We start from the raw sequence: 21506 nt of genomic DNA on the forward strand, positions 1-21506 counted from the left end.
TTAACAAGAGAAAACATAATTTATGCTTACCTGATAAATTTATTTCTCTTGTAGTGTATCCAGTCCACGGCCCGCCCTGTCATTTTAAGGCAGGTCTAAATTTTAATTAAACTACAGTCACCACTGCACCCTATGGTTTCTCCTTTCTCTGTTTGTTTCGGTCGAATGACTGGATATGGCAGTTAGGGGAGGAGCTATATAGCAGCTCTGCTGTGGGTGATCCTCTTGCAACTTCCTGTTGGGAAGGAGAATATCCCACAAGTAATGGATGATCCGTGGACTGGATACACTACAAGAGAAATTAATTTCAGGTAAGCATAAATTATGTTTTTTCCCATAATGGATTGAGCATCACATAAAGTACAATTATTTTAGCTAACTATAATTAAAGAAATTGAAAAATATGACAAAACTATTTTTTTAATCGGGTCTGTTGATTTATTTGCTGCTTAAAATAATCTTTTTAATTTCTAACACCAATTATTTCTTTTAAAAGGTGGAAGAGCAAGCAAGCACTACAGAAAGAGTGTTTCAGGACCGACAGTACCAAATTGATGCAGCAATTGTTCGAATTATGAAAATGAGAAAGACCCTTAGCCACAATCTTCTGGTGTCTGAAGTCTACAATCAGCTTAAATTTCCAGTGAAGGTATCAGTTTAATTCTCAAATTTATAGGACAGATTATGAATCAATATATTGGATATAAGGCTCTGATTTTTTTCACATAGTTAATCCAGATGTGCATGTAAAAATGCAGATATTTTAAAAAAAATGTTCAGTTATAAATGGCATGACCTTACTGAGAATATTCCCTTTAGTCCTCCATTTTCATGTATACATGTCCTGTTAATGCATGTGTATCTTGCTTTACAGTGCTAACAACTTCATTTTTTCTTCTATTGGCAGTGAGAGTCCATGACATTCATAAACTGTGGAAGTACTATTTCTGGCCACTAGGAGGAGGCAAAGACACCCTAAACAAGACTATAACTATCCCTCCCATTTCCTCTATCCTCCAGTAGTTCTTTGCCTCGTCTGATGGAGGTAGGCAGAGAGAGGTGCTCTGTAATAAAGAAAATTAAGTTACCATGGTTTAGCTCTTAAGGGCTGTGGTTTATATATCCATATAACTCTCATAAGAGTATTGAAGTATAGTTGACGCTGGGTTTCTCATGCCTTTTTCCAGTCTGCTTTATACCCTGTTTTCACACTAAATTACAGACTTATATGGATGAGTTGGCCCCTCTTTCAGGGCATTTTTTCTAATAAAGAGGAGGTAGAAGTATTGTCCTTGGGTTACGTGTTGGCCCCCTCACAGAGGGCAATTAACCACAGTTACCCGGAATAACGGGTAGGGCTGGATGGTGCTTTGGCATGGTGATATACAGGCTGCGGACAAGCGTTTGTATCTGGTCTTTTTTTTTAGGATCATTTTATAGTGATGGCTGGGTGCTCGTACAGGAGCCGCACTCATGGCTGGTTGTTCCGGTCATCCCGTGTTTCCAGTTATACTGTCCAAAACCCACCTGATGGTGCTTGGCATCGGGAGCTAAGCAGGTTTAGAACAGTTTTCTAGGACTCATTGTGTACAGACTATCCTTTCCGATCATCTGGTTACTTCAGGTCACAGGCTTTGTGCTTGTGGGCGGCGACATTGCCTCTCATCCTGGATGGAGTTGTTTCACACCATTTCCGCTCTGTATCTGTTGCGCGGTAGTTCGGCATCGTGACTGGCCTGGTCTGGTCTGGAAAGTGGTAAGACGCCCTAAATAGGATGTCTAAAGGGACAGTTTTGTGTATGTGGGGGGACTGAATATCCTTCTGTGCTGTTCATGATATTTATTCAGATACAATGGCCGACTGTGTGGGTAGTCTTGGGGACCCTGTTGATGATAACAAATGTTTGCTCTGTTGCACAGTCTGTATGTACCCAATGACACAGTTATGCTTCTCTTCCCTCTCGTATAATCTGAGACCCTACTCGGGAGGCCCATGTCCTCAGGCTGCGACTGAGGCGCCAGGTTTATTATCTACGGTGGATACTGTTGATACAAACAAGCCCTCGACTAGGGGGTATATACCTGATCCATAGTCCACACAGGACACTTCGGCCGCAACAGGGCCTGGTGGAGATCTAGATTAAGCTCCGGCTGGAGTGAGCCTGTTGATTGACTACCTTATGGCCTGCATGAGGGAGGACGTATTGGATGAGTTAGGTAATGGCCTAGTATCTGGTTTTCACTTGGGAAGAGGGTCTACTTCTTTTCGAGTTGGAGCCTGGGTGTGGCAGTCGACGCCACGTCTGTCGATTCTGGGAATCCTTCTGAAGGGGATCCTTTATTTACCTTTGAGAGGGACTTTGCATCTGTTGACCCTCCGGAGAATGAGTTGGAGGGGATGACTAGATTTAATGTACAACAGCTCTGGCTTCTTATGGGTAGGTTTTTGGCTATCCTGGAGGCCCTGAGAGCTACGTCATCTGGGGATGGAATGTGTTTGGAACCTGATTCAAGGCCGAAACTCCTGGATGTTTTCCCTGTTTTACCTATTATTGATATTATTTCTAGGAAAATAGAGGGTATAGAATGTCCTTTTGTCTCCTCTGAGGTTTTCAATAGTTTGTTTCCTGTTCCAGAGGAATATGCGGAGGCAAGGGATAAACAGTATAGCAGACCCTACAGCTGAGCTCAGGATTTCTATGCCCTCATCTCTATCTCAGGGCACTTTCACTTCAGACGGTCACTTTGTTTAAGCCAGCAGTGGGCATTTCTACAGTCTTGAAAGCTGCGAAATCCTTGTCCGATTCGATAGCGAAGAGGAATTATGTGATTCCCCTGGGTCAGCTTTCTTGGTTTAGATAACGACTATGTCTGAGAAGCTAATCTGCACATTGTTTTTCTCTCCTCAAGGATTTTTGGTTTTGCTGACTTGGCTAGGTGAGCCCTAGGGGTTCTGTCAAAACCAGGGGAGGACATTCTTAGACATGGCTTCGTCCCTTAGGAGCAAGGCTTTCGTTGGTCAGGCCCTTAAGGGACCCTGTCAATCCAGTAGGGGGTGACTGTGGGGTTTACGTTGGTCACTCTCCGGCAGGTAGACCGGTGGAGAGGTGTGCGAAATGCGCAGCAGGCTGTGTCTCCTAGGATATCCAGGAAGTTTCCTGGCGGTGTTGTTGAGCCGGGTTGTTCTGAGACTCGTCATCAGGGCGCCTGCTTGTGTAGGAGGCAGATTGTCTTTATGTAAAAAGTATTGGACCCGGTCAGTCTGGGATGAATGGGTACTGGATATTATCCATCAGGGCCACAGGTTTGGTTTTAAAGTGATGGTAAACTTTAAATAATCAAATGCCATAAATGTAATCTTTGTCATTAAAAAAGTATGTGTACCTTATTATTTTTATTTTTTTTAAATCCATCTGTGAAGGGGTTAAATAAGTGCATATAGTAATGCTTCTATTACAATGTTTTGCCGGCCCACATGGATAAACTTTTTTTTTTTTTTTTATGACCATTCCGGTGAACATCCAATCAACATGTGTGTCAGTTGACAATCTTGAAGTCCAGCCCCTTTAAAGCCCATAGAAAGCCTATGTAGAGAGTGGATGTGACTGCTCTATACATCACAGCCCAGCCAAAAGAGGAAATGAAGGGGACGGAGGAACAGACAATACCAATTAGGATTATAAACCTTTTGTTATAAAATATGTATACACTTTAAAATTATGTGGTTTTACTTGCAAATGAATATTTTTTTTTATTGCAACATTCTTATAGTCTGAAATTTACTATCACTTTAACATTCCTGCTTTTTCAAATAAAGATACCAAGAGAAGAAAAATTGCTTATAGGAATAAATTAGAAAGATGCTTAAAATTGCATGCTCTATCTGAATCATGGAAGAAAAAAATTGGGTTCACTATCCCTTTAAGTCCTGCCCTCCAATGGATCGCTTTGTTCCTTCAAGGGTTCCGGGGGATTCTGTCACAAGGGAAGACCCTCTTTCGTTGTGTGGATTAGCTCCTTGACATAGAAGCTATTGTCAAGGAGAGCGGTTTTTACTCTACCCTCCTATGTAGTTCCTGAGGAGGAAGGAGGATTCTGTCCTATTCTATACCTGAAGGATTTAAATAGATCTTTTCAGGTTCTCATTTTTAAAGCATCCTTTTTTTAAAAAATAATAATAATTCTTCTCCTAGCTGAGGATGGTCAATCTATGTCGACCATTGTTTTGAAGGATTCTTGCCTTCATATCCTAATGCATAGGCACAATTTTAGTTTCTTGCGTTTTGCCATTCTAAATCGGCACTACCAGTTTGTAGTGCTGCTCATCTGATTGATTGGCTACAGCTCCTCGAGTCCTTACCAAAGTGCTGTGGGAGCTATTTTGGCTGGGGTTCTGTTACAAGGGATTGCTATAGCCTTTTACTTTGAGGATATTCTGGTTCTGGCCCCGTCTCTGCGGGTAGCTCAGGACCACACTCAGAGAGTTCTTTCGGGCCTTTAAGCACATGGTTGGAGGATTAACCTGGAAAGCAGTTCTCTTATAGACTGTCGGCATGAGTCTCTCTCTTTCCGATCAATGCAGGGATGCGCTTCAGGGGTTATGTTCCTGACTTCTTTAAGCATTAGAAAGAAGTCAGGAACATAACCCCTGAAGCGCATCCCTGCAAGTCCATCTGGCTGGGTAGCTTCTTGAGGCTCATGGTTCTTGGGACCAGGTGGAGGGGTCTCTCCCTTATTAATGTTCTAGAGTTGAGAGACATTTTCTAACTGGCTTATTCTCGTTTTATTCAGTTTAATTCAGGAAATGTCACCACGGTTACCTAGATCTACCTGCAGTGGGTGGAGAGGAACTAATGTCAACTCTCAGCTTTGCATATTCCAGGGGTGGAACATTGGGAGGTAGACTTAATGAATAGGCAGGCTCTCTGTTTGGAAGAGTGGTCTCTTAATCAGGAAGTTTTTCAAGAAATATCTCGTCAATGGGGTATTCTAGATATAGATTTGATTGCCTTCCGCTTCTGAGATATGGTGCTAGGACAAGGGATCCTAGGTCAGATCTAGTGGACGCGCTGTTGGTTCCTTGGAACTATAACTTGGTATACCTGTCCCCTCCTATTCTTCATCTCCGAGTGGTGGCCCGGATCAACAGGAGGGGACCCTACTATTTTAATTGCTCCTGCGTGGCCGCACAGGCTTTGGTATGCTGACTTAGTGAGGATGTCTTGGCGGCTGCCTCTTCACAGGGATTTGTTGTCCCAAGGTCCTTTCTTTTATCAGGATCTGGATACTTTGCAGTTAACTGCTTAGAGATTAAATGGTTAGATGTTTCTAGCATTAACTATTAGGGGATGAAGGAAAACTTAGAGCGCTACACAATAAAACCCTTCTAGAGCTATTGTTTGTACTAATCTCTCGGCCAGGCTGTATAAAGTGCGGATGAGAAAAGGGAAAAACAAAGCTCTAAAAGCATAAAGGATTAATACCTTTAAAGAAGTGTGAAATATAAATACTGGTTGCTAAAAACCTTATACCTTATTAGAACATATTGGCATCAATAATAAAACATCAATTTAAAGAAATGCAATCTTAACTTATTTAAAACTCTAAAAACAAATTTGTATATATGAGGATGTCTCATTAAAAGTCCAAAGATATCTGATGGTAACTACCAGCCTCTTTAAATATAATCATAAATACCATCTTGATTTAAAAGTTTAGTACTTGGATCCTCATATGTTGCGATATCCTCCTATACAAAGTTTCAACTGATTGTGGTAGCATATGTCACCTTCATGTATCTGCTTTTAAAACTTTACCAGTTCCGTTGCCGTTGGTGATTGGCGATATTGCAAACCAGAACCTCCGTGGATCAGTCTAATATGTGGAGCCTTAAACAGTGTACCAAATTGATGAGCGCTGCGTGCAGTGGATCCTTTTCCACCACAAACTCTGTCTGGAGTGTTACCCGGTCTCACACGTTACTTCTCACGTGACTGTGCTTGAGCCAATCCCATACACTTGGCAATTGAATTTGGATACCGGCTGTATTGTTTCGCAACTAATTTTCTGAGAAATTGTTGGTCTGATTAGTGTAGACCACCTCAAAATAGTGTCTATGCATTGCGCCTGTTAATAGGCTTTTTCAAGACTGGCTATCTTGAGGGTTATATTCAGATTTAAATATCCTAACCTCAATGATAGGAGTTTTAGTCACATGATCGATCTAAAACCAGTTTACTTGGTATTTTTCTTATCTCTTGGTTAACGGTGTTATTGGTGTCAAGATGCAGTGCTCTTATTTGATATATATACAATTTATAGTAGGTATTAGTGTCATTATTAAAACGAAAATAAAAAGGAAAGGGTACACAATAAGCAGGTTAGAGCAACATAGTCTAGCTATAACTTTAGATATAAAGTGTTATCGCTATAATTTAATCTAGTAAAAAAGGGTTAAGATCTAACTGAGTTTAGGCCACTTGGGAAAAGGGTCCCCCATATCATATATTAATTTAGCCTCTTTTTCTCTTGTAAGATGTATCGAGTGCACGGATTCATCCATACTTGTGGGATATTATCCTTCCCCACAGGAAGTGGCAGAGAGAGCACCCACAGCATAGCTGTCTATATAGCTCCTCCCTTAGCTCCACCCCCCAGTCATTCTCTCTGCCTGTTTAACTGCTAGGAAGGGCAAAGTCAGTGTGGTGACAAAAATCTTTAGTTTTTATTTTCTCAAGCAAAAGTTTGATATTTTAAATGGTACCGGTGTGTACTATTTACTCTCTGGCAGAAAAGAGATGAAGATTTCTGCAGGGAGGATGATGATTTTAGCACTTTGTAACTAAAATCCACTGCTGTTCTCACAATTACTGAGGAGTACAGGAAAACTTCAGTTGGGGGAACAGTTTGCAGGCTAAACTGCTTTGAGGTATGTTCAGTCTAATTTTTTCTAGACAGACTGTTAATTCTAGAAAAGGCTGACAATATCCCCATGAGGGAAGGGTAAGCTGTATTCAGAGACTTAGTAAGAATCCCAGCTTACACAAAGGGCTCATTAGATACTGGTGACACTGATAAGGAAAAACGTTTTTATTTTTATTGCAATAACGTTTTTTTGAGGGACTTTAAGGGGTCTTTGTGGCTTGTTTAAGGGTTATTAACCCACATGGCTAGTTTAGGAAACACTCTTTTGTATTTCCTTTAGGCCCCATGACATCGAGTGAGGTGGGAGGGGCCTATTTTCGCGCCTCAGTTGCGCAGTTTCTTTTCCTCAGAGACATCCTACTGCTTCTCCAGAGGGTCCTGCTGTGTTTGAGGGCTGTAAAGAAGTTTTTTTCCCCACAAATCGTTCATAAAGGGCAGGTAGGCGCCACAGCAGAGCTGTGGCAAGGTGCTGAACGTTTTTTTTACCAGTTTTTGACGTTTTGTCAATGCGGTTTTTACATTAAGGGGTTAATTGTTTATTTGCATAGCTGTGCAAAGTTACTAAGGCTTTATGATGCTACTGTAAAAATTTTGTTGAGTTTACTGCTTTTTACACTGTTTTGCAGAGTTTGTGCAGCTTTTTTTCTCTTAAAGGCACAGTACCGTTTTTTTCTAAGTATTATTTACTTTGAATAAAGTGTTTCCAAGCTTGTTTGTTTCATTACTAGCCTGTTAAACATGTCTGACACTAAGGGAAATCCTTGTTTAATGTGTTTGGAAGCCATTGTAGAACCCCCTCTTAGAATGTGTCCCACTTGCACTGATATGTCTATAAATTATAAAGAGCATATTTCTCTTGTTAAGTGTATTCAGTCCACGGGTCATCCATTACTTATGGGATATATTCCCTTCCCAACAGGAAGTTGCAAGAGGATCACCCAAGCAGAGCTACTATATAGCTCCTCCCCTCACATGTCATATCCAGTCATTCTCTTGCAACTCAACTAGATAGGTCGTTGTGAGAGGTCTGTGGTGTTTTTTATACTTAGTTTATTTCTTCAATCAAACGTTTGTTATTTTAAATGGCACCGGAGTGTGCTGTTTGTTCTCAGGCAGTATTTGGAAGAAGAATCTGCCTGCGTTTTCTATGATCTGAGCAGAAGTAACTAAGATCCACTGGCTGTTCTCGCACATTCTGAGGAGTGGGGTAACTTTCAGAAAGGGAATAGCGTGTGGGGAATCCTGCAAACAAGGTATGTGCAGTAAATAATTTTTCTAAGGAATGGAATTGACTAAGAAAATACTGCTGATACCGATGTAATGTAAGTACAGCCTTAAATGCAGTAGCGACTGGTATCAGGCTGATGAATGTATGTACAATAAGTAATTTTCTAAGGAATGGAATTTGACTAAGAAAATACTGTTAATACTGAAGTAAGGTATGAGCCTTAACTGCAGTAGAAGCGACTGGTAGCAGGCTTATTAATAACACTACCTAACTTTTAAAGTGCATGTTTAAAACGTTTACTGGCATGTTATTCGTTTTTTTGTGAGGTACTTTGGTGATAAATCTTTTGGGGCATGATTTTCCACATGGCTGTCGTTTATTTCTACATAGAAATGGTTAACTGAGGTTTCCCACTGTTGTAATATGAGTGGGAGGGGCCTATTTTAGCGCTCTTTTGCGCAGTAAAAATTCAGTTTCAGTCTTCCTGCTTCTTCCTCCTTGATCCAGGACGTCTCTAGAGAGCTCAGGGGTCTTCAAAAGTCATTTTGAGGGAGGTAATCAGTCACAGCAGACCTGTGACAGTGTGTTTGACTGTGATAAAAACGTTTATTGTTAAATTGGTTATCCGTTTTTGGGTATTAAGGGGTTAATCATCCATTTGCTAGTGGGTGCAATGCTTTGCTAACTTAATACATTTACTGTGAAAATTTGGTTGCTATAACTGATTTGGTTCATTGTTATTTCAACTGTGACGATTTTTTGTGCTTCTTAAAGGCGCAGTAGCGTTTTTTTATATTGCTTGTAAATTTATTTGAAAGGATTTTCCAAGCTTACTAGTCTCATTGCGAGTCTGTTTAAACATGTCTGACACAGATGAATCTGTTTGTTCACTATGTTTGAAGGCCAATGTGGAGCCCCACAGAAATATGTGTACTAAATGTATTGATGTCAATTTGAATAAAAGTCAATTTATGTCTGTAAAGAAATTATCACCAGACAACGAGGGGGAAGTTATGCCTACTAACTCTCCTCACGTGTCAGTACCTTCGCCTCCCGCTCAGGAGGCGCGTGATATTGTGGCGCCAAGTACATCAGAGAGGCCCATACAAATCACTTTGTAAGACATGGCTGCTGTTATGACAGAGGTATTATCTAAATTGCCTGAATTAAGAGGCAAGCGCGATAGCTCTGGGTTAAGGACAGAGCGCGCTGATGATGTGAGAGCCATGTCTGATACTGCGTCACAATTTGCAGAACATGAGGACGGAGAGCTTCATTCTGTGGGTGACTGATCTGATCCAGGGAGACCGGATTCAGAGATTTCTAATTTTAAATTTAAGCTTGAGAACCTCCGTGTATTGCTAGGGTAGGTATTAGCGGCTCTGAATGATTGTAACACGGTTGCAATTCCAGAGAAAATATGTAGGTTGGATAGATACTTTGCGGTACCGGTGTGTACTGACGTTTTTCCTATACCTAAAAGGCTTACAGAAATTATTAGCAAGGAGTGGGATAGACCCGGTGTGCCCTTTTCCCCTCCTCCGATATTTAGAAAAATGTTTCCAATAGACGCCACCACACGAGACTTATGGCAGACGGTCCCTAAGGTGGAGGGAGCAGTTTCTACTTTAGCTAAACGTACCACTATCCCGGTATAGGATAGTTGTGCTTTTTCGGATCCAATGGATAAAAAATTAGGTTACCTTAAGAAAATGTTTGTTCAACAAGGTTTTATCTTACAGCCCCTTGCATGCATTGCGCCTGTCACTGCTGCTGCGGCATTCTGGTTTGAGTCTCTGGAAGAGGCCATTCGCACAGCTCTATTGGATGAGATTATGGCCAAGCTTAAAGCACTTAAGCTAGCTAATGCATTTGTTTCTGATGCCGTTGTACATTTAACCAAACTAACGGCTAAGAACTCCGGATTCGCCATCCAGGCGCGCAGAGCGCTATGGCTTAAATCCTGGTCAGCTGACGTGACTTCTAAATCTAAATTGCTTAATATTCCTTTCAAAGGGCAGACCTTATTCGGGCCCGGCTTGAAAGAAATTATTGCTGACATTACTGGAGGTAAGGGTCACACCCTTCCTCAGTACAGGGCCAAATCAAAAGCCAAACAGTCTAATTTTCGTGCCTTCGTAACTTCAAGGCAGGAGCAGCATCAACTTCCTCCGCTCCAAAACAGGAAGGACCTGTTGCTCGTTACAGACAGGGCTGGAAAGCTAACCAGCCCTGGAACAAGGGCAAGCAGGCCAGAAAGCCTACTTCTGCCCCTAAGACAGCATGAAGAGAGGGCCCCCTATCCGGAAACGGATCTAGTGGGGGGCAGACTATCTCTCTTCGCCCAGGCTTGGGCAAGAGATGTCCAGGATCCCTGGGCGTTGGAGATCATATCTCAGGGATATCTTCTGGACTTCAAAGCTTCTCCACAAGGGAGATTTCATCTTTCAAGGTTATCAGCAAACCAAATAAAGAAAGAGGCATTTCGACGCTGTGTGCAAGACCACTTAGTAATGGGGGTGATCCACCCAGTTCCGCGGACGGAACAAGGGCAAGGGTTTTACTCAAATCTGTTTGTGGTTCCCAAGAAAGAGGGAACCTTCAGACCAATCTTGGACCTAAAAATCTTAAACAAATTCCTAAGAGTTCCATCATTCAAAATTGAAACTATTCGAACCATCCTACCCATGATCCAAGAGGGTCAATACATGACCACAGTAGACTTAAAGGATGCCTACCTTCATATACCGATTCACAAAGATCATTATCGGTACCTAAGATTTGCCTTTCTAGACAGGCATTACCAGTTTGTAGCTCTTCCCTTCGGGTTGGCTACGGCTCCGAGAATCTTTACAAAGGTTCTGGGCTCACTTCTGGCGGTTCTAAGACCGTGAGGCATAGCGGTGGCTCCGTATCTAGACGACATCCTGATACAGGCGTCAAGCTTTCAAATGGCCAAGTCTCATACAGAGATAGTTCTGGCATTTCTGAGGTCGCATGGGTGGAAAGTGAACGTGGAAAAGAGTTCTCTATCACCACTCACAAGAGTCTCCTTTCTAGGGACTCTTATAGATTCTGTAGAGATGAAGATTTACCTGACGGAGTCCAGGTTATCAAAACTTCTAAATACTTGCCGTGTCCTTCATTCCATTCCACGCCCGTCAGTGGCTCAGTGCATGGAAGTAATCGGCTTAATGGTAGCGGCAATGGACATAGTGCCATTCGCGCGCCTGCATCTCAGACCGCTGCAATTATGCATGCTAAGTCAGTGGAATGGGGATTACTCAGATTTGTCCCCTCTGCTACATCTGGACCAAGAGACCAGAGATTCTCTTCTCTGGTGGCTTTCTCGGGTCCATCTGTCCAAGGGTATGACCTTTCGCAGGCCAGATTGGACGATTCTAACAACAGATGCCAGCCTTCTAGGTTGGGGCGCAGTCTGGAACTCCCTGAAGGCTCAGGGATTATGGACTCAGGAGGAGAAACTCCTCCCAATAAATATTCTGGAGTTGAGAGCAATATTCAATGCTCTTCTAGCTTGGCCTCAGTTAGCAACACTGAGGTTCATCAGATTTCAGTCGGACAACATCACGACTGTGGCTTACATCAACCATCAAGGGGGAACCAGGAGTTCCCTAGCGATGTTGGAAGTCTCAAAGATAATTCGCTGGGCAGAGTCTCACTCTTGCCACCTGTCAGCGATCTGCATCCCAGGCGTGGAGAACTGGGAGGCGGATTTTCTAAGTCGCCAGACTTTTCATCCGGGGGAGTGGGAACTTCATCCGGAGGTCTTCGCTCAACTGATTCATCGTTGGGGCAAACCAGATCTGGATCTCATGGCGTCTCGCCAGAACGCCAAGCTTCCTTGTTACGGATCCAGGTCCAGGGACCCGGGAGCGGCGCTGATAGATGCTCTGACAGCCCCTTGGGTCTTCAACATGGCTTATGTGTTACCACCATTCCCGATGCTACCTCGACTGATTGCCAAGATCAAACAGGAGAGAGCATCAGTGATTCTGATAGCGCCTGCGTGGCCACGCAGGACCTGGTATGCAGACCTAGTGGACATGTCGTCCTGTCCGCCATGGTCTCTACCTCTGAGGCAGGACCTTCTAATACAAGGTCCTTTCAAACATCCAAATCTAATTTCTCTGAGGCTGACTGCATGGAGATTGAACGCTTGATTCTATCAAAGCGTGGCTTCTCGGAGTCAGTTATTGATACCTTAATACAGGCACGGAAGCCTGTTACCAGAAAAATTTACCATAAGATATGGCGTAAATATTTATATTGGTGCGAATCCAAGGGTTACTCATGGAGTAGGGTTAGGATTCCTAGGATATTGTCCTTTCTACAAGAGGGTTTAGAAAAGGGCTTATCTGCTAGTTCGTTAAAGGGACAGATTTCTGCTCTGTCTATTCTCTTACACAAACGTCTGGCAGAAGTTCCAGACGTCCAGGCTTTTTGTCAGGCTTTGGCTAGGATTAAGCCTGTGTTTAAGTCTGTTGCTCCTCCGTGGAGCTTAAACTTGGTTCTTAAAGTTCTTCAAGGGGTTCCGTTTGAACCCCTTCATTCCATTGATATTAAGCTTTTATCTTGGAAAGTTCTGTTTTTGATGGCTATTTCCTCGGCTCGAAGAGTCTCTGAGTTATCGGCCTTACATTGTGATTCTCCTTATCTGATTTTCCATTCAGACAAGGTAGTTCTGCGTACTAAACCTGGGTTTTTACCTAAGGTAGTTTCTAACAGGAATATCAATCAGGAGATTGTTGTTCCATCATTATGTCCTAATCCTTCTTCAAAGAAGGAACGACTTTTGCATAATCTGGACGTAGTCCGTGCCCTGAAGTTCTATTTACAGGCAACTAAAGATTTTCGTCAAACTTCTTCCCTGTTTGTCGTGTACTCTGGACAGAGGAGAGGTCAAAAAGCTTCGGCAACCTCTCTCTCCTTTTGGCTTCGTAGCATAATACGTTTAGCCTATGAGACTGCTGGACAGCAGCCCCCTGAAAGAATTACAGCTCATTCCACTAGAGCTGTGGCTTCCACCTGGGCCTTTAAGAATGAGGCCTCTGTTGAACAGATTTGCAAGGCTGCAACTTGGTCTTCGCTTCACACTTTTTCAAAATTTTACAAATTTGACACTTTTGCTTCTTTGGAGGCTGTTTTTGGGAGAAAGGTTCTACAGGCAGTGGTTCCTTCCGTTTAAGTTCCTGCCTTGTCCCTCCCATCATCCGTGTACTTTGGCTTTGGTATTGGTATCCCATAAGTAATGGATGACCCGTGGACTGAATACACTTAACAAGAGAAAACGTAATTTATGCTTACCTGATAAATTTATTTCTCTTGTAGTGTATTCAGTCCACGGCCCGCCCTGTCTTTTAAGGCAGATCCAAATTTTAATTAAAACTCCAGTCACCACTGCACCCTATGGTTTCTCCTTTCTTGTCTTGTTTCGGTCGAATGACTGGATATGACATGTGAGGGGAGGAGCTATATAGCAGCTCTGCTTGGGTGATCCTCTTGCAACTTCCTGTTGGGAAGGGAATATATTCCATAAGTAATGGATGACCCGTGGACTGAATACACTACAAGAGAAATAAATTTATCAGGTAAGCATAAATTATGTTTTTTGCAATGAAAATGACAGAAGGAAATGAGTTTTTGACATCTAGCTCTCCCCAAGTGTCACAACCAGTAACGCCCGCACAAGTGACGCCAAGTACCTCTAATGCGTCAAATTCATTTACTTTATAAGACATGGCCACAGTTATGAATAAAACCCTCACAGATTTTTCTAAACTACCTGGTTTACAAGGAAAGTGTGACAGCTCTGGGTTAAGTAAAGCTGAGCAGTCTGACGCTTTAGTAGCCGTATCCGATATACCCTCACAATGTTCTGAAGTAGGGGTAAGGGATTTGTTATCTGAGGGAGAAATTTCTGATTCAGGAAAGATGCTCCCTCAGACAGATTCTGGCATGACAGCCTTTAAATTTAAGCTTGAACACCTCCGCTTATTGCTCAGGGAGGTATTAGCGACTCTAGATGATTGTGACCCCATAGTGGTTCCAGAGAAATTGTGTAAAATGGACAAATACTTAGAGGTTCCTGTTTACACTGATGTTTTTCCAGTCCCTAAGAGGATTGTGAATATTGTTACTAAGGAGTGAGATAAACCAGGTATTCCGTTTACTCCCCCTCCTGTTTTTAAGAAAATGTTTCCCATATCTGACACCATGTGGGACTCGTGGCAGACGGTTCCTAAGGTGGAGGGAGCTATTTCTACTCTATCTAAACGTACAACTATACCTATCGAAGACAGCTGTGCTTTAAAAGATCCTATGGATAAAAAATTAGAGGGTCTCCTGAATTTTTGTTCAAGGTTTTCTTCTCCAACCTATTGCGTGCATTGTTCCTGTAACTACTGCAGCTGCTTTCTGGTTCGAGGCTCTAGAAGAGGCTCTTCAGATGGAGACTCCATTAGAGGATATTATGGATAGAATTAAGGCTCTTAAGTTGGCTAATTCTTTCATTACAGATGCCGCTTTCCAACTGGCTAAGTTAGCAGCAAAGAATTCAGGTTTTGCCATTTTACCACGCAGGGCGTTATGGCTTAAGTCCTGGTCTGCTGATGTATCATCAAAATCTAAACTTTTGAACATCCCTTTCAAAGGAAAGACCCTATTCGGGCCTGAACTGAAAGAGATTATTTCAGACATCACTGGAGGGAAAGGCCATGCTCTCCCTCAGGATAAGACAAATAAATTGAGGACCAAACAAAATAATTTTTGTTCCTTTCGGAATTTCAAGGGTGGTCCCGCTTCAGCTTCCCCTGCTGAAAAGCAAGAGGGGAATTTTGCCCAATCCAAGTCAGTCTGGAGACCTAACCAGGCTTGGAACAAGGGCAAACAGGCCAAGAAGCCTGCAGCTGCCTCTAAGACAGCATGAAAGGGTAGCCCCCGATCCGGGACCGGATCTAGTAGGGGGCAGACTCTCTCTCTTCGCTCAGGCTTGGGCAAGAGATGTCCACGATTCCTGGGCTTTAGAAATTGTGTCCCAGGGATATCTTCTGGACTTCAAAGACTCTCCCCCAAGGGGGAGGTTTCACACTTCTCAATTGTCTGCAAACCAGACAAAGAGAGAGGCGTTCTTACGCTGTGTAGAAGACCTACATACCATGGGAGTGATCCGCCCAGTTCCAAAAGCGGAACAAGGGCTAGGGTTTTACTCAAACCTGTTTGTGGTTCCCAAAAAAGAGGGAACTTTCAGACCAATCTTGGATCTCAAAATTCTAAACGAATTCCTCAGATTCGCCTTTTTGGACAGGCATTATCTGTTTGTGGCCCTTCCTTTCGGGTTGGCCACGGCTCCCAGAATTTTCAAAAAAGGTGCTAGGGTCCCTTTTGGCGGTTCTAAGGCCGCGGGGCATAGCAGTGGCGCCTTATCTAGACGACATCTTAATTCAGGCGTCGACTTTCCAACTAGCCACGTCTCACTCGGACATCGTGTTGGCTTTTCTGAGATCTCACGGGTGGAAGGTGAACATAAAAAAAGAGTTCTCTCTTCCCTCTCACAAGAGTTTCCTTCGTAGGGACTCTGATAGACTTGGTAGAAATTAAAATATTTCTGATGGGGGTCAGAAAATCAATACTCTTAACCACTTGCCGAGCTCTTCATTCCATTCCTCGGCCATCAGTGGCTCAGTGCATGGAGGTTATCGGACTCATGGTAGCGGCAATGGACAATAGTCCCTTTTGCCCACCTACACCTCAGACCACTGCAACTATGCATGCTCAGTGGAATGGGGATTATGCAGATTTATCTCCTCAACTGCATCTGGACCAGGAGACCAGAGATTCTCTTCTCTGGTAGTTGTCTCAGGACCACCTGTCTCAGGGAATGTGTTTCCGCAGGCCAGAGTGGCTCATAGTAACGACAGATGCCAGCCTGTTAGGCTGGGGTTCAGCCTGGAACTCACTGAAAGCACAGGGCTTATGGTCTCAGGAGGAAACTCTCCTCCCGATAAACATTCTAGAACTGAGAGCGATATTCAATGCGCTCAGGCGTGGCCCCAGCTTGCTGTGGCCAAATTCATCAGATTTCAGTCGGACAACATCACGACTGTAGCTTATATCAATCATCAAGGAGGAACACGGAGTTCTCTAGCGATTATGGAGGTAACCAAAATAATCCGATGGGCGGAGGATCACTCTTGCCATCTCTCAGCAATCCATATCCCAGGAGTAGAGAACTGGGAGGCGGATTTCCTAAGTCGTCAGACTTTTCATCCGGGGGAGTGGGAACTCCATCCGGAGGTATTTGCCCAGCTGACTCAGCTATGGGGCACACCAGAATTGGATCTGATGGCGTCCCGTCAGAATGCCAAACTTCCTCGTTACGGGTCCAGGTCCCGGGATCCCCAGGCGGTACTGATAGATGCTCTAGCAGTGCTCTGGTCCTTCAATCTGGCCTATGTATTTCCACCGTTTCCTCTCCTCCCACGTCTGGTTGCCAGAATCAAGCAGGAGAGAGCTTTGGTGATTTTAATAGCACCTGCGTGGCCACGCAGGACTTGGTATACAGACCTAGTGGACATGCCATCGGTTCCACCGTGGACTCTGCCAATGAGGCAGGACCTTCTAATCCAAGATCCATTCACGCATCCAAATCTAATTTCTCTGCGTCTGACTGCTTGGAGATTGAACGCATGATTCTATCAAAGCGTTTTTTCTCTGAGTCGGTCATTGATACCCTGATTCAAGCTAGAAAGCCTGTCACCAGGAAGATCTATCATAAGATTTGGCGCAAATATTTTTATTGGTGTGAATCCAAGGGTTACTCATGGAGTAAGATTAGGATTCCTAGAATTTTGTCCTTTCTCCAAGAAGGATTGGAGAAGGGATTATCAGCTAGTTCCTTAAAAGGACAAATATCGGCTTTGTCTATTCTTTTACACAAACGTCTGGCAGATGTCCCAGACGTTCAAGCCTTTAGTCAGGCCTTGGTTAGGATCAAGCCTGTATTTAAACCTGTTGCTCCGCCATGGAGCCTAAACTTAGTTCTTAAAGTTCTTCAAGGGGTTCTGTTTGAACCTATGCATTCCATAGATATTAAGCTTCTATCTTGGAAAGTTTTGTTTATAGTTGCTATCTCTTCGGCTCGAAGAGTTTCTGAGTTATCTGCTTTACAGTGTGATTCACCTTACCTTGTTTTCCATGCAGATAAGGTGGTTTTGCGTACCAAACCTGGGTTTCTTCCTAAGGTTGTTTTCTAATAGGAATATCAATCAAGAGATTGTTGTTCCTTCACTGTGTCCTAATCCTTCATCAAAGAAGGAACGTCTGTTGCACAATCTTGATGTGGTTCGTGCTTTAAAGTATTACTCTCCTTCAGGTCAGCTGACTTGTTTGTTTTTCTGGTTTTCTTGTTCAGGGATCTTCTTTGTTGGTTCACTGTTTTCAGAGGCCTAGGAATTAAACTGAGATATCTGCTTGAATTGGGACCATTTTTGGTCCTTGTCTCTTGTTACTTTGGACTGGTGTTAGCCCTCCGTTGTTTTTATTTGCTCCTTCGGGGCATGTTTTGTGTTCTAAAGCTGGTTAGAGCTTCTGTTTTGTTGTATTCACGTCCTTTAAAGCTGGCGTTGTTACAGTTGTCCTATACAGTCTTTGTGGGATGTATCTCCTTCTTGGGGTAAGTGTCCTTTCAGTGAGACCTGTGGGGTGATGGGCTTGGTTCCTTGCTCGGGGTCTTTTGGTCTGGGCCATCAGTTAAGATCTCAGTGCAATCTTTTTTGCTATTTAATATTGTTTACCTTGTTTGAGGTGTTTGGGTAAAAAGTTTTCAGGGAGGGTGTCTTATCAGGGACTGCCTTTCCTTTTTTCCCACCTTGACATTCATGAACTCCAGAGTTTGGGTTTTTTGATTTCCCACAGGTTATGAATGGAGGGTGTCTTGGCCTCCTCCTGGTGGCAATGCATAGTATTTCCACAGGTTATGAATGTTATTGTGGACTCTCACTGCCGAAAAGGAAATTAAATTATCAGGTAAGAATAATTATAGTTTTGTTGTTTTGTTTTTTTTGTTAAAGCTGCAAATGTGTTAAATTGTAACTTATTTTTTTTTTTTTTTTTTTTTTTTTTTTTAGCCTGCAGATTTGAAGAAAAGAATAGAATCCTTAATAGATAGGGACTACATGGAAAGAGACAAAGAAAATCCGAACCAGTACAACTATGTTGCATAAAAAAGTTTGGGGCTTTGGTCTTTCAACACGAGGATAAGAAAATTAGCAAGTTTATCCCATTATTAACTTTTTTTACACTGATAACTAAATGAAAGCTGCATAACAAAGAACATGTGAGCAGATTCAGTGATTTAAAAGGCCCATTTAAAGTATAATTTACATTTTTTAAAGAATGCTGTTGAACTCTTTGCATGTTATTTTAGTATGCTGTGCTCAGCCACTGGAAGAATATTTGGTCCAAAGTTTAATTGGCTGTAGAAGATGAAGATCGTTAAAATGGCACATTTTTCTAGCCTCCTTACAGAAAGAGGAGAAATATATAATACAGCCTTGGCATAGTATTCCTCTGTTGCTCCTTGAAACTGCATGCAAAGTAATTGCGTTCTATATAATTCAAAGTTGCTTGTGCCCATAATGTGTGCCTCAGGGGACTGGAAAACTTTTAGCATGGACATATTATGGTGCTTCAGTCCAAACCAAAACAAGATGCATAGTTCCCATACATTATTCATGGTGCATCAGTTATTCATTTTTTTGTTTTTTTTTTTCCTTTTAAGGACTAGTTAATGTAATTGAAAGTGATTTATAGAAGTATTTAGAGTGACAACAGAGCTGTGATGTGATTGCAAAATCAAATCCATTTCAACAAAACACTACAAGATGTAAATTCACATTCAGCATAATGGATGGATTGTCGACGCAGCCTTCTTCCCAAACATCAAGCTCTATATTTCTGGCCCAACCATGCTTTCTACTTAGATTCACTTGTTTCAGTGATCTAGTATAAATAGTGTAGTCTTGTCAAAAAGAAAGGTAGACCCAAGAATACTTGAGTGTTTGTGCATATATATATATATATATATATATATATACATGCACATAATGGGCTACTTCTGAGCGAAATATGTATACTTTGCCATTGTTGACAGGGATCCATGCATTTTGTGCCTTTTAACAAAGACTTTAGAAGAATATGTCTACAGTTAAACACTTTTATGCCTCGTGTTTGACATCCTAACTATAACATGTAAATGTTTTTTTGTTTTTTGTGTGTGTAATTCTGTGCTGGTTGTGTTTCACCCATAAGAAATGGAGACCGTTATAGTCAGCTACATCATGTCTTTATCCAATTTCTACTGCAGATGCTTTTAATACAGAGGTGTTAAGCAACACATCTAGCTTTTTAGCTGGTGTTCATGCCAGAAGCAAATGCAGCCATGTACAGGGTTACCAATGTTGCCTTGTATTATTTTCTGAATCATATCCATTGAAACTCTTAAGTAGATCACTTTAATGTATTGTATAGATAGTATGCTGCAGTGTTAATTTGTTCAAAGTTTTTAATGATATAATTTTTTCCATTATCCAAGGTGAAACTTTACACCGCAAGGCTTGTTACAGTAATACACACAAAGTGATTTAAAGCATGTTTTTGTGCTTTATTTTAATAACATTACTGTCTGAATAATAATAATTAAAAAAAAATCCTCATCTAAACTACCAACCTTCTTCTTTGGAAGGTTTCAGTACTGGTTTGTATTACTGCATAACCAAAGTTTTCTACTTCCAACTATCCAGTGCTGCTTAAAAAAATCAATTCACTAGAGTAGTTCCAGGAGCCAAGTTGGACACACCTGCAAAATTTTAATGAACACCACTGCCATTATTCGAGTGGTTCTGGACATCTAACCTATTGTTTTTCAAGATTCTGGTATCTGGTCTAGTTACATGCATCCCAAATCTATCTTACAAAAGAAATTAAATACTGTGGTTTAGTTTCCAAGTTTGTTTTTTATGTCATTAGCAAATGCCGCCTTGGAACATGTTCAAATCTATCCTTTCATTTAAAATGTTATCCAGTACTCTCAAATTTTAGTTTATAAGAAAAAAATAATAATTTTTAACTTGGTATGCAGAGAGTAATTTTTTTCCCTCTTTTTTGAAATATACCTTAACAGTTTAGTTATGTGAAGTACCTATGTGGTATTATCTGTTTTTATATTTTTCATGATGGTGCCAAAGTAAATTATGTGAATTTGAAAATTGTGTGAATTACATTTAGGAAAAAATGAGATATTCTGCTTAAGAAGACGTTTTCTATGGCATACGTGAAATTGAAAAAAAAAAATTTCAGCTATTAGTTTTATTTTTTTGTGATTAGTTTGAAATTATCCTTTCTTAGCAGGTATTAAAATAAAGCACTTTGATCTAGTTTAAAAACCAGGGTTGCTCATTTTAAGATGAGTGCTGAGCATATTTTTTTTCTGCAAAATAGAGGAAAAATGTGTATGTGGTGGTAAATAGTTATGTAACATTTTTTTAGCGGCATATTGTTGCTCTTAAGCTCACCCATATATATATATGTATTTGTTGAATATCTGCCGTTCTTAGCACTGAAATGTATGCTCAGAAGAGTACAGCAGCATTCAAAAATGTAATATACTTTTCATATGACTATTGTTTGAAATGTGGGGTGACCTTAAAAGAATCTTTTTACTTTTAATATTTTCACTCCAGGGATTCGATATAAATAAAACTTTAGCTATGTTCACTGTATCTCGATTTAAATGTGACTTTAAAAGTCCTGTGACAGCATTGCATTCTTTTAAGGCAAAAGTAAAACCCTTTTAATGTTTCATAAAACAAGTGTGCTAAGGGTCTACAAGGTCTTTATAAGTTGGTAAATAATGTAAATAAGTGTCCCTTTAAAGAAGAGTGAGTGTTATCTAGGTATTTTGTGTCATTTAATAAATATTAAACCATTGTGTGTTGCTAAATTGTGTGAGTTTATATCCATTACACACAGGGGCCTATCTTGGTTTTAATGCGGCTACAGACCTTTCTAATCTGTTTTCCAAGCTTCCCTCTCTTTTTATTATCTGATCATACCATCACTGCTTTACTTGAGTGGCTGGAAACCAATACATTTATAATCCAGGTGTGTCCAAAAGGTTGATTGGGATCTACCAGCGGATCACAAGACACTTGTGTGATAATATGGACTCAGGTTAAAAGAAATGTAAAAGAAAGTAAATTTATGCTTACCTGATAAATTAATTTCTTCTATGGTACGACGAGTCCACGGATTCATCCTTTACTTGTGGGATATT

At 41.5% G+C, this 21506-nt stretch overlaps 1 protein-coding gene across 1 annotated transcript in view; it reads left to right on the forward strand.

Moving 5' to 3' along the window:
* Positions 1-21160, forward strand: part of LOC128645942 (cullin-4B) — a gene marked incomplete in the record, with an annotated part of 284976 nt that extends 263816 nt beyond the window's left edge. Inside the window, 2 exon segments of the mRNA XM_053699285.1 lie at positions 497-649; positions 18301-21160. Coding sequence (XP_053555260.1) covers positions 497-649; positions 18301-18396 — 249 coding nt within the window.
* Between the last annotated feature and the right edge of the window lie 346 nt (positions 21161-21506).

Source organism: Bombina bombina, chromosome 1 (assembly GCF_027579735.1).
Source record: "Bombina bombina isolate aBomBom1 chromosome 1, aBomBom1.pri, whole genome shotgun sequence".
NCBI classification, from domain to species: domain Eukaryota; kingdom Metazoa; phylum Chordata; class Amphibia; order Anura; family Bombinatoridae; genus Bombina; species Bombina bombina.